The sequence below is a fragment of the Petromyzon marinus genome, chromosome 55, assembly GCF_048934315.1.
Source record: "Petromyzon marinus isolate PM22_M1 ecotype Great Lakes invasive population chromosome 55, UKy_Petmar_22M1.pri1.0, whole genome shotgun sequence".
NCBI classification, from domain to species: domain Eukaryota; kingdom Metazoa; phylum Chordata; class Hyperoartia; order Petromyzontiformes; family Petromyzontidae; genus Petromyzon; species Petromyzon marinus.
In genome coordinates, this window is record NC_133721.1 from 5478368 (window position 1) to 5493263 (window position 14896).

General features: G+C 52.6%; 1 protein-coding gene across 3 annotated transcripts in view; it reads right to left on the minus strand.

The window, feature by feature from the left end:
* Window positions 1-5046: 5046 nt before the first annotated feature.
* The window catches only part of LOC116954509 (guanylate cyclase soluble subunit beta-2-like), a 41513-nt gene continuing 31663 nt past the window's right edge, over window positions 5047-14896 (minus strand). For 2 of the 3 annotated variants that reach the window (XM_032975060.2, XM_076052266.1), the window contains 10 exons: window positions 14647-14750; window positions 13799-14015; window positions 13039-13187; window positions 11616-11787; window positions 11309-11457; window positions 10803-10949; window positions 9859-10013; window positions 8867-9054; window positions 8055-8159; window positions 5047-6540 (listed from right to left, as the gene is read on the minus strand). In XM_032975060.2, coding sequence (XP_032830951.2) covers window positions 6353-6540; window positions 8055-8159; window positions 8867-9054; window positions 9859-10013; window positions 10803-10949; window positions 11309-11457; window positions 11616-11787; window positions 13039-13187; window positions 13799-14015; window positions 14647-14750 — 1574 coding nt within the window. In that variant the 3' untranslated portion in view covers window positions 5047-6352. The remainder of the gene's footprint in view (window positions 6541-8054; window positions 8160-8866; window positions 9055-9858; window positions 10014-10802; window positions 10950-11308; window positions 11458-11615; window positions 11788-13038; window positions 13188-13798; window positions 14016-14646; window positions 14751-14896) is intronic. The other variant, XM_076052265.1, reaches the window with a different exon arrangement.

Consider the following 14896-nt stretch of genomic DNA (forward strand, 5'->3'; position numbering starts at 1 on the left):
TAGAGAAATGAGATGGAGAAATGAGATGGAGCATTGAGATGGAGCAATGAGATAGAGAAATGAGATGGATAAATGAGATGGATCATTGAGATGGAGCAATGAGATGGAGCAATGAGATGGGCAATGAGATGGAGCAATGAGATGGAGCATTGAGATAGATCATTGAGATGGCGCAATGAGATGGCACAATGAGATGGATCATTGAGATAGAGCAATGAGATGGAGCATTGAGATGGAGCATTGAAATGGAGCAATGAGATGGAGCATTGAAATGGAGCAATGAGATGGATCATTGAGATGGAGCAATGAAATGGATCATTGAGATGGAGCAATGAGATGGAGCATTGAGATGGAGCATTGAGATGGAGCAATGAGATGGATCATTGAGATGGAGCAATAAGATGGTGCAATGAGATGAAGCAATGAGATGGAGCAATGAGATGGAGCATTGAGATGGAGCAATGAGATGGAGCATTGAGATGGAGCAATGAGATGGCGCAATGAGATGGAGCAATGAGATGGAGCATTGAGATGGAGCAATGAGATGGAGCATTGAGATGTAGCAATGAGATGGCGCAATGAGATGGAGCAATGAGATGGAGCAATGAGATGGAGCAATGAGATGGAGCAATGAGATGGAGCAATGAGATGGATCATTGAGATGGAGCAATGAGATGGCGCAATGAGATGGAGCAATGAGATGGAGCAATGAGATGGAGCAATGAGATGGAGCAATGAGATGGAGCAATGAGATGGAGCAATGAGACGGAGCATTGAGATGGAGCAATGAGACGGAGCATTGAGACGGAGCAATGAGATGGATCATTGAGACGGAGCATTAAGATGCGTGCAGGAGCGAGATGGGTGGGAGCAGCGATCGACCACCACGGTTGCGAGATGTTAACTCCCACGCTTGGTATGCAGGACGTCGTGGGTTCGATCACGACCCTGGCGCCTGCTGGATATGTGAATTTTGCGATGTCTCTCTCTCTCCCCGTGGTCGCATGTATTTTTCTCCGGGTCCTCCGGTTTTCCCCTCCCCATCAAAAATCAACATCACGGCATTTAGACTATTTGGCTGCTATATTATATCATCAGCATTATACCTCCTTTGCCAGTACCAAAATGTAATAATAGGGTTTTTCCCCTTTTTTCTGGCAACAAAACTGAAACCTTTTTACAAGGATTCATGTCTACCTTAACCACAATACCTGCAGTCAAAATGCAAACAAAAAACATACTATGATAACATATGCTAAGAAACCCATTAGCAACATCAGCAAAAATGAACGCTCTGAACTCGCGAATTTAAAAAACAGACATGACGTAGTCATCCTCTCAGCCAATAAAGGCAACGCTACTGTAATTATGGATAAAGATTCATACAACAACAAAATCCAGAATCTGCTCAACGATGGAAGTTACTCAAAAATTAAAAATGACCCTACTAATAGCCTAGCGATAAAAACCAACAAGATCATCACAAGTTCGACCTCCCTAATCGACCCAACTAAACGTCCCTCCCTAAAACCTTCTGCTGCAAGACCCCCTAGATTATACGGTCTTCCCAAGATTCATAAAGAAGGCACCCCACTACGACCAATCGTATCCACGATCAACTCCCCTAGCTATAGACTAGCCCGTTTTCTGTCAGATACCTTGCTGCCTTTCACTGGCAAGACCGCCTCAGCAGTACTTAACTCAGCCCAATTGGTCTGTATGGTCAAAGACGTCGTACTGTCCCCTGACGATATCCTTGTCAGCTTCGATGTGGTCTCTTTGTTCACCAAGGTCCCAGTACCTGATAGCATTGAAATAATTGAAAATTTGGTCCAACATGGACTAGACCCCGATACACCTGCACTGGTTAGGCACTGCCTCAACAATACCTACTTTACTTGTAATGCCTCCTTCTACAAACAAAATGAGGGTACCCCCATGGGATCCCCCTTGTCACCAGTGATAGCTAATATTTTCATGGAGAAATTTGAATCAGACGCCATCCAGACTTCCACCCTCACACCTTCCCTGTGGAAGAGATATGTAGACGACACTTTCGTCACTTGGCCACATGGCCTCCCGGCTTTGAACCTTTTCCTAGACCACATTAATTCCAGACACCCCGCCATCAAAATCACCATGGAAGTGGAGAAAGATGGGAAGCTGCCATTCTTGGATGTTCTGTTTGAGAGGAGACCTGATGGCTCATTGGGACATTCTGTCTACAGGAAACCCACCCACACAGATTCCTACTAGAAAACCTGATTCCCACCACCACCCGACGCAAAATAATTATCTCATTAAAACGGTTATAACACAGGGCTCATTGCATTTCGGACCAACACCACCTGACCAGTGAATTAAAACATGTGCATCTGGCCCTCAAAAGGAATGGATACTCTGACCGTCCCATCTGCCAAGCTGTTTCTCCCTCCATACAGAAACAACCACTTGATACTTCGATCAAAACCATCACACTGCCATATATAGCAGGCGTTACTAAAAAGATCTCCAAAATTCTAAACAAACACAAGATCCTGGTCCGGTTCAATACAGTACACAAAATCCGTGACCTGATCCCTTCCGTGAAGGATTTCATTCCTGACTTACAGTACCCCGGAGTTTACAGATTGATCTGCACCTGTGGTGACTGCTATATCGGGGAGACGAAACAACATGTCTCTGACCGAATTCGCGAGCACAAATTAGATTTGAAACACGGCAGAACGAATTCTTCTGCCATAGCTGATCACTGTTACAACGCTGTGGGTGATCACGATATAATTTTCTCCGATACCAAGGTTCTTTGCAAACCCACGGGTTTTTATCAGAGATTTGTTCACGAAGCAATTCAGATTTACAAACACAGACACAATTTCAACCGAGAAGATGGTTTCAAATTAAGCAACCATTGGAAAGATGTTCTAAATCGAACCAAACATTAAACAAATTTTCAATGGTACAGTATATTTTTTAAAGTAGTGGTATCCCAAACTTTCGCAGCTGCTTAAATTCCCTTTTCACACCATCAATATGTAAACTCCCCCTCCCCCCCTCGCCGGTCTGCACATGTTCACCCCCTCTACACCGTCCATCATGCTAAGTCCGCCAATTAAATGCTATTTTTTATGCTAATTCCTTTGTCAAGGCACCTTAATTCCTCTCACACAAGCTTAAAGGTCGCGGTCCGAGCTTAGCTGTGTTTCACTCCAGCGCTGTCCTCGAGACAGTCTGGTCCCTTCACCTGATGAAGGCCGCTTGTGTTGTGGCCGAAACGTCGTGATTTTTTTATTTTTTGTTGTTTTATACTTTTACGTGACTTTACCGAATAGAACCAAAGAGTATGGATCCTTGCAGTCACGAAAGCTTCAAATCTAGAATATGCATTGTCCTTGAACCTCACTGGTCCACACCAAGGGACGGCTTTCTTTTGAGCCTCAACCCAATATTTGGCTGCTGTACATTTCCATGCGATGATAAGCCACTTAGTTGACTTCTCATTTGCGATAGCCAGGAGGTCGCTTCTGGAAAGACAGCGACATAGCAGCTCAGTGGGCCTTACCTGGTAAAATAAAAATAGATTGTGAGTTAGATTTAAAATACTTTTTTTTAAACACGCTTTAATGAAATGTACCGTACGAGTAACGGCAGAACTCCACGACTCCAGGAAGTGGCCCCGAAGCTTGCCATAACGTAAGGGACTGTGGTGATTTACAACCAACGTCAGTTGAACGTGGACAATTAGACCCAATCCGAAACATAGCACATAAAAAAGATTGTTAAAAAATATAGAGTTTTTATTTTTAATAATAGAACATAGTATTGTCATCAGTATGACACACGTATACCAAGTTTGCAGTCGATACGACATTGTGAGGTGGGTTAAGATTGAGTTACAAGATTTGAGAATACGACAACATACAGAGTGAGTTAAACAACACATTCCTGTGGAGGGAGCTGGTAGGAACGTCGGTCAATGGGCAGGGTCAACGGCGGCGTGCTGTATTCTGCAAATATGCCCGACTGTGAGGGCGGGGACAAGCCGGCGTGAGTAAGTTAAACGTTGAGTTTTATAAGGGCACCACGGGGTGACCAGCCCCTCCCCACCCTGCCCCACCCCTCCCTCCCACCCCCCACCCAGCCCCACCCCTCCCACCCCCCACTCAGCCCCACCCTCCCCACCCAGCCCCTCCCCACCCTCCCCACCCAGCCCCTCCCCACCCTCCCCTCTCCACCCAGTCCCACCCCTTCCATTTTTGGATGCACGACGGACGGACACAATAATCCCCTCCGGGCTGGTGTAACCAGGAGGTTCCTACCAGTAAAAGTGTGTAATGATAAAAATATATATTGTGAGCAGTGGCAGATCCAGTGGGGGGGGGGGGGGGGGGGGGGGGGGTAATGAGGGAGATCACCCCCCCCCCCGCCTCCTTTACACCCCAAACATGGGTGTTTTATTGATAGTCATACTCCGGTTTATGTCGGGGATGCGTTCATGAAAGGTGCGACGACGAATATCAAAACTATGTAAATCAAAGCGGTTTACAGGGTAGCGGTGGGTGGTGGTGGTGGTGGTGGAGGAGGCCGAGAGGCGACGGATAACGAGAGAGGACGTAAGCGTGGGGTTGAGGCCCACGCAAATCGGGTAGTGGTCATTAGTCAAGTGACGATGTGTTAGCGAAACGACGTCAAAGCGGGAGACGTAAATCGGTCGGGATATTGTATTGACCATACGCACACATTGAGTGTCTTTTTAACTGTTAATGTACAGCCCTACTGGATTAACATTTTTGGACCGCCACCCCTTGGGAGAAGTTCCCAATCCGCCTCTGACTGAGTGGTGGCGACGGCGTGGGGAGGCCTTCATCCAGCAGCGGATAGACAATGGCCAATGATGATGATGACGATGATTGAAGGCACTTCAAAAGTAGCCCGGTGATGTCATCTGCTGGGGCTGCTCTCGCACACACAAGGTGATGCACTCCTCCCTGCCGCGTTAACCAATGAGAAATGTATGCGTCTCCTCACATGACTCTGATCACACAATTAGAGAAACAGAAACAAGCTTTATTTGTTTTACATATATATGCAGCGAGCATTCGCATGAGTTTATAATCACGCGTGAGGATCGCAGTTTAATATCAGACGGCGGTGACCGTCTGCATGATATGTTGCTAAGACGAAGCGCAGTAGCTGCAGAGAGGTTATTTACACAGCTGTGGTTTGCTACCACACAGCACATGTTCTACACAGCCTAACGAGACATGTTATACGCAGATACCAATCGCCACACTCGGTGATGTAGTAGCTACCGAGTGTGCACGCATGCAGGCCAGTGCAAGGACTTGGGTTTTGCCACCCAAACCCAAACATTTATGATGTCCACTCCACCTCTATCCATCCAGTCATCCAATGTACAGACACACACAGGGTCCAGTACAGGTCAGTGATGTACAACGTATCCGACGTGGGACGCACGTCGTTGCATTTATGATCGGCGTGAGTGCAAGTCTGGTTATTGGCCCTTTTGGCAATCCGCTGCTAGACGAGAGCCTACCCATGCCTGTTCGTGCTGTGGCAATATTTTACCGCACTTCGACACGCAGGTCAGTGCGGGTCGGCACAGGGGGATAGCACACACGCGGGAGATCAGGGGTACGATGCAACGGCATGGTTTGTTGCACTGCCCTTTTGCCGCCCGCGAGGTTCTGCCCGTGGCGGCAGGCCGCTCGTGGGGGCATGCCCTTCCTTCCCTTCACCAGTTGACGAAACGCTGCTAAACACACAGAGTGGCGCACCGACCGTCAGCTCCGGGAGCGAGTCAGCAGTAGCTGCGCGGGTTGAACGTCACCAGAGTGGAACTCCACTCATCCGTGAGCAAGTAGGGGCGGCGGTGGGATAAGGGGGGGGGGGGCGGGGGGGGGTGAACTTCGCAGATGCTCTCGGTAATCTCCGGACAATCACCACGGGGAACCCACTCGCGACCTCCCACCTCACGCCGCCTCTGGTAGTCACCCATCCAAGCAGTGTCCAGGCTCGAACCCGGCTTAGCTTTTGAGATGTGACGAGATCGGGCTGCTTTCCAGCTGGCTTGGTCAAAGGGAAAGAAACCGATGGTGCTGGTGCCCCAACCACTTCAACCTCCTCAATCACCACAACCAGCTCAACCACCTAATCAACAACAACAACAACAACGTGCGGCCCAGGCCTCTACTTGGCCCGTGGACTAAAGTGGCTTCGTGCATCGACGATGCTGACGTCGCTCGCTCGTGACGACGATAAGGACGACGATGAGGACGACGACGACGACGATGATGAGCAATTCAGCGGACGGAGGAGGCCACGCTGGATATCAGAGGAGCAAGCAGAGGCGCGAGTGGCGGTCGACAGGGGAGGTGGAGCCGTTCATCCTCGTCGCCGCCTCCACGGGGCCTTCGTGGGGCTTCGAGGTCACTCTGGGCCCATCTGACCCGTCCGGCCCGTCCGCCAAGGGCTCGGTGTGGAGACTCGCACGGCTTTGGCCACTCCGCGCCAGCGTTCCTGTGTCACACGGCCATCGGCGGTATCAGCAGGGCACCACTGACTGAATGAAAGGTCCCATAGTTATTACTGCTCGACCCGAGCTGTTCTAATACTTGCATTGTCTTTGTAGTGTTTTGTCCTTTTTTGGCCTTCTCTGGTCCAACACCGCTGGTGAGACAAGGCCATCAAGAAGGCTGTCTCTCGTGTAGGCCAATCAGTTTCATAGACAATGCCATTATATTATCAGAGCATGTTTGTTTGCATGTACGTGTGGTTAATGCAGAATTGATCCCTTGCAAAAGGTTTCTACTTGGGGTTTGAAAAGTGCTTTCCGTTCAGGGCAAGGATTCCCAACAGCCAAGCACTCATTACCAGCACGACATCGCCACTTGTGTCACTGTAGAGAATATAAGTAACTTAACGAATTAATCAGACAATATGCCTCCTCTCTGCACTGGAAATATACATGTGCTGTCAACAAGCCTGGCTCTGAGACACTGAGGGTCTAAAAGCAGTCCAAAAAAATTCCACTCCCAAGGGTCGTGTGGTGGATGGGACGCATAAAAAATGTTTTGTTCATACGAAGAGACAAATATAGAAAGGGGACATACAGTCTGCTTATTTGTTTTGGTTATTTATCAATAGAATTTGTAAAAGACTCAAAACCTTACCCGGAGTCCCGAAGACAACGGAGTCTGGGTCAGCTGGTGCGGAGGTAAAGTCACAGCGCTGCAATTGCACGGCCTCACTACTGCTCCACGAGAGGAATCGCGAGAGGAAGCGCCGGCTACGGGGGGCTTCAGCCGACTCTTCCTCGCTGGCCAGGCGCATTGGAGCAGGTGGGAGTACCCACACTTTACCCCGCCACGCACGGAGGGGTGTTAGGTGCGGTCTGAGAAAACTCCAGCACTGCAAAGTAGTCCCAGCTGGGGAGTGTTGTGTGCGTCGGGATTTTGTTAGGGTTATCGTGGGCGGGGCTTTGCTACGGACCTGGCAATCCGAGTTCGATTCCTGCTCACGAGCAATATAGCAGTGGCGAATATCTGAACTGGCCCTGGGCCCCCCATAGGTCGACTCATCCTTAAATGAGTACCTGGTACGGTGTTTATCAAACAGCACCCACCCCCTCGTGTGCCATTCCGGCCTTCGTAGCTGCTCGCTAACAGCACTTGCCCCCCACAGCCTGTTAAAATATATAGGGGTACCTTTGTCTTTGTAGCGGGGAGCGGTAGTGCACTGGTTAGTGCACTGCGCTACGAACACGACGACTCGGGTTCGATTGCCGCTCACGGCCAACACCATTGACGATTATCTGAATCGGTCCTGAGCCTCCCCTAGGTTGACTCAGCCTCAAATGAGTACCTGGTGTTGGGGACATTGTTTGGTCATATGCCAGTCATCTCGGGCAGTGAACTCGCTAACACCCGGGCCCATCCAGTGACCTCCTGCCAGCAGCGCGCCTGCCACACTTCCCGCGAGAGCCTCAAAGGGCACCTAGCCTGGCGCAGGTGCTGTGGTGCATCACCGCGCACCGGTGCCGGACCGAAGAGGGGAGGAGTGCGCCGCGCCTCCGAGGTGCGACGTCGAGTCCCCCGAGTCCGAGTACTTCATGGGCACGCTCCACCGGTCCGGTCCCTCTACCGGAAGGAAAGAAAAAACGGAAAAAAAACCGCGCGCACCGCGTCCGGAGGTGACCTCGTGGCCTCGGAGGTCACAGCACTGATAGCCTGGGTCCGAACTCAGGCTCTCTGTGCATCGCAGTCAAGCCGGTCTCTCGGGCGCAGCGGGCCGGTATTAACGGAGAGCTCCCACCCCCCTAACCGCTCCCACCATTCTGTGATATTTCACTGACTAAAACTAAACTATTTTTTTATTTGACCAGGTAAGGCCCACTAAGCTGTGTAGCTTTTTTTCAGAAGTGACCTGACAATGACAAGTGATAGCTCAACGAAGTGGCTCATCATCGTGTGCCAATGTACAGCAGCGTGTTTCTAAATGTGGAGGGAAAAACTGGAGGACCCGGGGCAATTATCCACGCGACCACGGGGAGGAAGAACATGCAAATATACAGCAGGCCTCAGGGTCGCTACCTGAACCCACGATCTTCTGGATACCAGGCGATGGAAATAACATCTTGCTGCACGGTGATATGAATGACGTGCGAGCGAGCGGTCCGCGGTGACGATCGTAGTGGGCGGCGTGTGTGAGCGTGCGTGTGCGAGCGTGCGTGTGCGAGCGTGCGTGTGCGAGCGTGCGTGTGCGAGCGTGCACGTGCGAGCGTGCGTGTGTGAGCGAGCGATCCGCGTTGATGATCGTGTGGGGGGTGAGCGAGCGAGCCACCTACCGCCCGCGTGCGTGGCCGTCTCCGCGCCGCCGCCCGCGTCGGCCACGGGCAGGGGCCCCGTGCGGCCCAGGATCTCCTGCTCGCCCACCGAGCGGTTGCCGAGCAGGAAGTAGGTGGACATGCGCCCCTTGCCCTTCACCTCGATCTCACCGCGCTCCTCCACGTCGAACTCCTTGCCCTGCAGGGCCCTGGAGCACATGCACCAGGGGTGGGGGGCTCGTCAGCGTCGCACTCGGCCGGGCATTATCATCGTCGTCAACATCAACATTGTCATTGTTTAACGCCATTGTCGTCCCGTGACGTCGATTTAAAAAAGCGTAGGAAATTGTGTGCCGGTGTCACGGTCCAATTTTTATTTTCATTCCTGAATTATAATTTAGCTTTCTGTCCTTCCCCCGCAGCCTCCACTTCGCATGGTTGGCTACGTATGGTGCGAAAGAAGTTCAATGTATGTACGTAAACGTGATTTTGACCAGGAATATGAGAAGTACTGCAATAAACCGGGGAAAGACGACAAATTCGGTTGCACAATGAACAATTTGAACCGACTGGATGCCACTGGGAGGAAGTATCCGATGCAGAGTTGTTGAGTAAATGTTCACGAGCAGACGGGACATGGCACACACACACAAAAACAAAGATCCCCCATATAGCCTTAACAGAGGCCAGCAAGGTACACGTGGTCAGCACTGCCTTTATCTCCCCAGCAGCGTGTTTTTTTACACCGCACCAGGTTACTCATTTGCGGCTGAGTCGACCTAGAGGAGGCCCATGACCGGTTCAGATAATTGTCACTGGTATTGGCCGTGGGCGGTGATCGAAACGGGTCACCGAGTTCGTATCGCAGCACGCTAACCGCTATGCCACCGATCCTATTACACACGTACACACACACATACACACGTAGAGTACTCTGAAATTGTTTCAATTCCGATTGGTGGCAGCGGTGTTGCTGGGTGCGTTGTTTCCCGGGCGTGCGCGGCGCCGCTCACTCGCGGGTGCTGGGGCTCAGGTGGATGCGCCCGGGCAGGCCGTGGCTCTCCATGCGCGACGCCGTGTTGACCGTGTCGCCGAACAGGCAGTAGCGCGGCATCTTCTCCCCGACCACGCCGGCCAGCACGGGCCCCGAGTGGATCCCCACGCGGATCTGGCGAGGAGAGCGGCGCGGACACGGGTTTGCGTCCGTGCGCGCGTGTGAACACGCCCCTCGCGTGCAAAGGCATTTGTGCACTACACGTGTGTACGCAACATTACGTGTGTGCACACTATGTGTGTGTAAACCATGCGTGGTGTACACTGCGTGTGTGCACTGCATGGTTGGTCGTGACGGGCGCGTTCGCCGGTTGTCGTGGAGGTGCGCGGTTCAGCTCTTGGCAGGCCGCTCCGGTGAATACTGCGCGTTTACTATTCACCGTGAATGTCGTATACCGGGTTCACAGCGCAGTAGTATTGGTTGTATATGTACAGGATATAAGAATATTACCGGGTTCACTGATCATGTTGGAGGGAGAGTGGCAGAGGGTAATGAGAGTATTTTGACTATCTGGCTGGTTGAGTCGACTTGACTCGCAGGTATCAGACTAGATGATATCCACAGGCTGAGACTTTAATTCCACAGGTTAGACGAAGACTCTGACTTTAAATAAAACGCTGATTCCATTAACACTGCTCACTACGAAGCTGATCATATCATCTTATCCCATCTGTACGGGGATTAAGCGTTGCCCCCTCGCACGACGTGTGCAAAAACAAAACTCTTTACTAAACAGAGTCGGCAAGGGGTGCCAATGTAGGACCACAGAGCTTGGGCGATGGTTGGTGCCAGCCATCGGCTGCCTTCCCCGAGTGCGCGCTTCCGGTTCCCGACGCGCGAAGTGTCGCGCACGCGACCGAGCGACGACGCGACAAAATACAATGGAAACCGTTGACGCGTGACCTGTATGGCGCTGCCGGTGACCGGGTTGGTGACCTCGCGCGCGGCCAGGACCATGCCGAGGGCGAAGTTGGCGACCCGCTCGGCGTGCGACGGCACGGGTATGGGCACGCCGCCCACCACCATGTACGCGTCGCCAATCGTCTCCACCTGCGGCACAGCAACAGGCGACCACCACACCGACCGCCCGCCCGCCCCCGTCCATGGTCACAACGCCGAGCCCTGAGCAGGGTTGCAGCCCGCTGGCCGCCCTGGTCAATGCCGCAGATGTATCAACGGGTAAACGTGTACCTTGTGATTCACGCGCACAATCCTGCTAAGTTATCAGATGAGAGTGGGCCACGTGTACCGGCGTCACAGTCCAAATTTGCCACGACAAACAACCCAGAACGGACGAGATGCAACAAAACAAACTCCAAACCTGATCGGCCCCCGTAGTACCGACGGTCGGCTGGGCGGGCGAGAGAGCGGGCGGGCAGGAGACGCTCACCGCGCCCGCCGCAGCTCACCTTGTAGACGTTGTGCACGGTGGTGAGACGGTCGAAGCGCATGTACATGGCGTTGAGCATGTGCACGATCTGGATGGGCTCGCACACGGCGCAGATGTTGGTGAAGGTCACCACGTCGCTGAACAGGATGGTGCAGACCTTGAATTCCCCTGCGGCACAGAGTGGCGGTTAAGATGTGCTACGAGTCGGCGTTGCTTACCCATCCGTCCGTCCGTCCGCCTGCCCGTCCATCCGTCCCTCCGTCCGTCCGTCCATCCGTTGGTCTGTCCGTCGGTCCGTCCATCGGGCGCAGGCCACAGCGGCTCACCCGCCTCCACCTTCTTGCCCTCCTTGAGCTGGTTGGCCACGTGGTGGGGCAGCATGGCGTACAGCAAGGCCTCAGTCTTCTTCTTCTCCACCTGCAGGTTCTTGGAGAGGACCCTCAGCTCCTCCTTCTTGCGCTCCAACTGAGTGGACAGCTCCATCTCGGCCAGACGTTGCTGACGGAGCGCAGGACATGGCCGGGGGGGTTAGGGGTAAGTGGGGGGTGGGGGGGATGAGGGGAGGAGGGAAGGGGGTGTGGGAGGGGAGCAGTGTTAAATGAGTCAGCATTTTAAACTAAAAAACTAAACTAGGCTATTTTTTTATTTAAAGCTTTCGTGACTGCAGGGATTCATATTCTTGGTTCTTTTGGTAAAGTCACGTAGAAGGGAAACAATAAAATAATAAAAATATAAAACAATAAAATTCTCACGACGTTTCGACTGCAACACAAGCAATCATCATCAGGCTATTTTTATTTTATTTTTCAGAAGCGACCTCGCCAGAGATTAGGATTCATGATGTATAGCAACCAAATACTCTAAATGCATGATGTTGATTCAAAATGTGGAGGGCAAAACCGGAGGACCTCCGTCTGGCTCTCTCTCCCTTACTCTGCTCCTGTTTCCTTCCATCTTCATGTGTGGCTCTGTCATGTCTCAGTCTGTGAATTTCATAGAGTCATTGTCTTCGGCTTGCCGGCCAAAAGCGGTCAAACACCGAATCAAACACTCGGATCTATTAGATTCTAGATCGGTGTGAGTGAGGCACCAAATGTGGTGCCACGGTGCCGCGATGTTGACCACCTCGCCTGGTATACAGGAGGTCGTGGGTTTGGTCCCGACCCTGACGCTTGTATTTTTGGAGTTTGCGTGTCTCTCTCCCCATGGTGGTCGTGTGGATTTTTCTCCGTGTCCTCTGGTTTTTCCCCTCCAAATTTTGAATCAACGTGTGTAGAGTATTTGGCCACTATAAATGTCAACGTGATAAGCCACTTCGTTGAGCTGTTATCTGTGGCCGGGTCACTTATGAAAAAGAGCTTTATAGCTCAGTGGGCTTTAACCTGGTAAAATAATTTGTTTATAACAGTTTAGTTTTAATATTCCCACTACAAACATCATCAGCGCAGCCAGGTGGCTGTGCAGTACTAGAGCGAGCGACTCGCATGCAGAATGTCGTGAGTTCAAATCCAGGTTGGGGGGGGTGTTGACTCAGCCCATCATCACACCCTCCCTCCGAGGTTGCTAAAATGAGTATCCACTTTGCAGAGGAAATCAACAGTGAATGCCCGGCGGAATTTCCACCACTGGCCCAGGGCTGTACACAGGAGATGATGCGCGGGCAAACCTCCGCTGTGGGTTCCCATTGGCGCACCGAGATTGGATCGGCTTTGCCGGAGGGGTGGTGGGGGCGGGGGGGTTGTGCTGTGCCTGGTTGAGGAGGATGAGGTCCCGCGTGGCGTCGTGCGGCGCGATGTCCGAGATGTGCAGCTGACGCTCCTCCAGCTCCTCCAGGCTGCGCAGGAGAGGCGAGCAGAGGTAGAGCATCGAGCGCGACCCCTCCATCCACACCATCTGACCTGCACGGCCCGACGGCACACCACATCCATCATTAAACTATTGCTAGCGGTTTTTTTTAATCGTACAAGGTAAGGCCACACTGAGCTACATAGCTCTTTTCCAGAAGTGACCTGGCTAGCAGCTCAACGCAGTGGCTTATTTCGTGGAAATTTATCGGAGCAGCCAAATACTTTTTTAACTAAACTATTTTTTATTTTACCGGATAAAGGTCTCTGAGCTGTATAATTATTTTTCAGAAGCGGCCTCGCCACAAAAGATATCTCAAGGAAGTGGCTAATTACATGATCACGTGGACATTTATAGAAGTAGCCAAAAACCCTAAACGTGTGATGTTGTCTCTAAATATGGAGGGGAAAGCCGGGGGACCCGGAGAAAAATCCACATGGGGAGAGAGAGAAAGAGGCACACAAACTCCAAATATACAGCAGGTGTCAGGGGCGGGATCGAACCTACGGCTTCCTGCATGCCAGGCAAGGCAGTTAACATCTCCTAGCTACCGTGGCGCCCCAGCATCCCCCCCTCCCCGCGGCCGAATCGAAAATCGAGTGCTGGAGGCAACAGCGATGGCGGGGCGGGGCGGGTCGGAGCGTTCCCGACGGGCGCCTCTCACCTCGGAGGTCCAGCATGGGCTGGCTCCTGCGAGCTTCCGGCAGCATCTCGCGCCGGGTCTTGAGCACGAACTGGCTGTTGATGAACTTGCGGATGCTCTCGATGGTGAACGTGACCTCCGGGTGGCCGATGGTGAAGTACTCGTCCAGGCGGATGTCCATGGTCTGCAGGCCCGGCACAAACTTCTGGATGTTCACGCCCGCCTGCTTGACGCGCAGCTGCGTGCACAGTGCGGGGGAGGGGGGGGGGTGCAGGGTTTCCACCTCGTGGAGGTCGTGGATTCGATCTCGACCCTGACATCGCCTGCACAATATATTTGAAGTTTGAGGTGTCTCTCTCTCTCTCACCGTGGTCACGTGGATTTTTCTCCGGGCCCTCCGGTTTTTCCCTCCCAACATTTAGAGTCAACGTCACGGCGTTGAGAGTGTTTGACCACTGCTATACATTTCCCACGTGATGATAAGCCACGTCGTCGGAAAAGTGCTACATTGCTCTATGGGCCTTACTTGGTAAAATAAGAAAAATATTGATAGCTTTATCGTTCAACCCATCGAGAAAAGTCAGTCGCGTCACGACTAGGAGGGGCAGGCAAGGAGTGGAACGCGTGTTCCTGAGGACGTCGGCCGGGTAGATGGAGCGATGAAATCAGCACAGTGCTGGGTGGATTGTTACATCACAATGCGTGGTGGTGACGTCAGTGGCGGCTTGAGCTGGGGGGGGGGAGGGGGAAGCCTTCATCCAGCAGTGGATCGAGCATGGCTAACGATGACGACGGCGCTGCCGGTTAATGATCGAAGCCCCCCCCCCCACTCTGCCCACCCCCCCCCCGGCATGTGATTCCAGCCTCACCTCCTCATCGAAGACGACGTGGAACGGGAACGAGTTGCAGAAGGTCCTCTCGTCCACCCAGAGGGTGTCAGGGAACACGGCCTGGAAGCCCCTCAGCAGCCTCCCTGCGGCGACCCGGGGAGACGCAACGCGGTGCCAGTCAGGGGGCTCGGCACGCCGCCGTGACCGGTGAGCGTGCCGGACACCCCGCCGGCGACGGTGTCAGCGGTCCGCACGTCTCCAGGCTCGGTCTCTGACTCCCCGGCGAGCG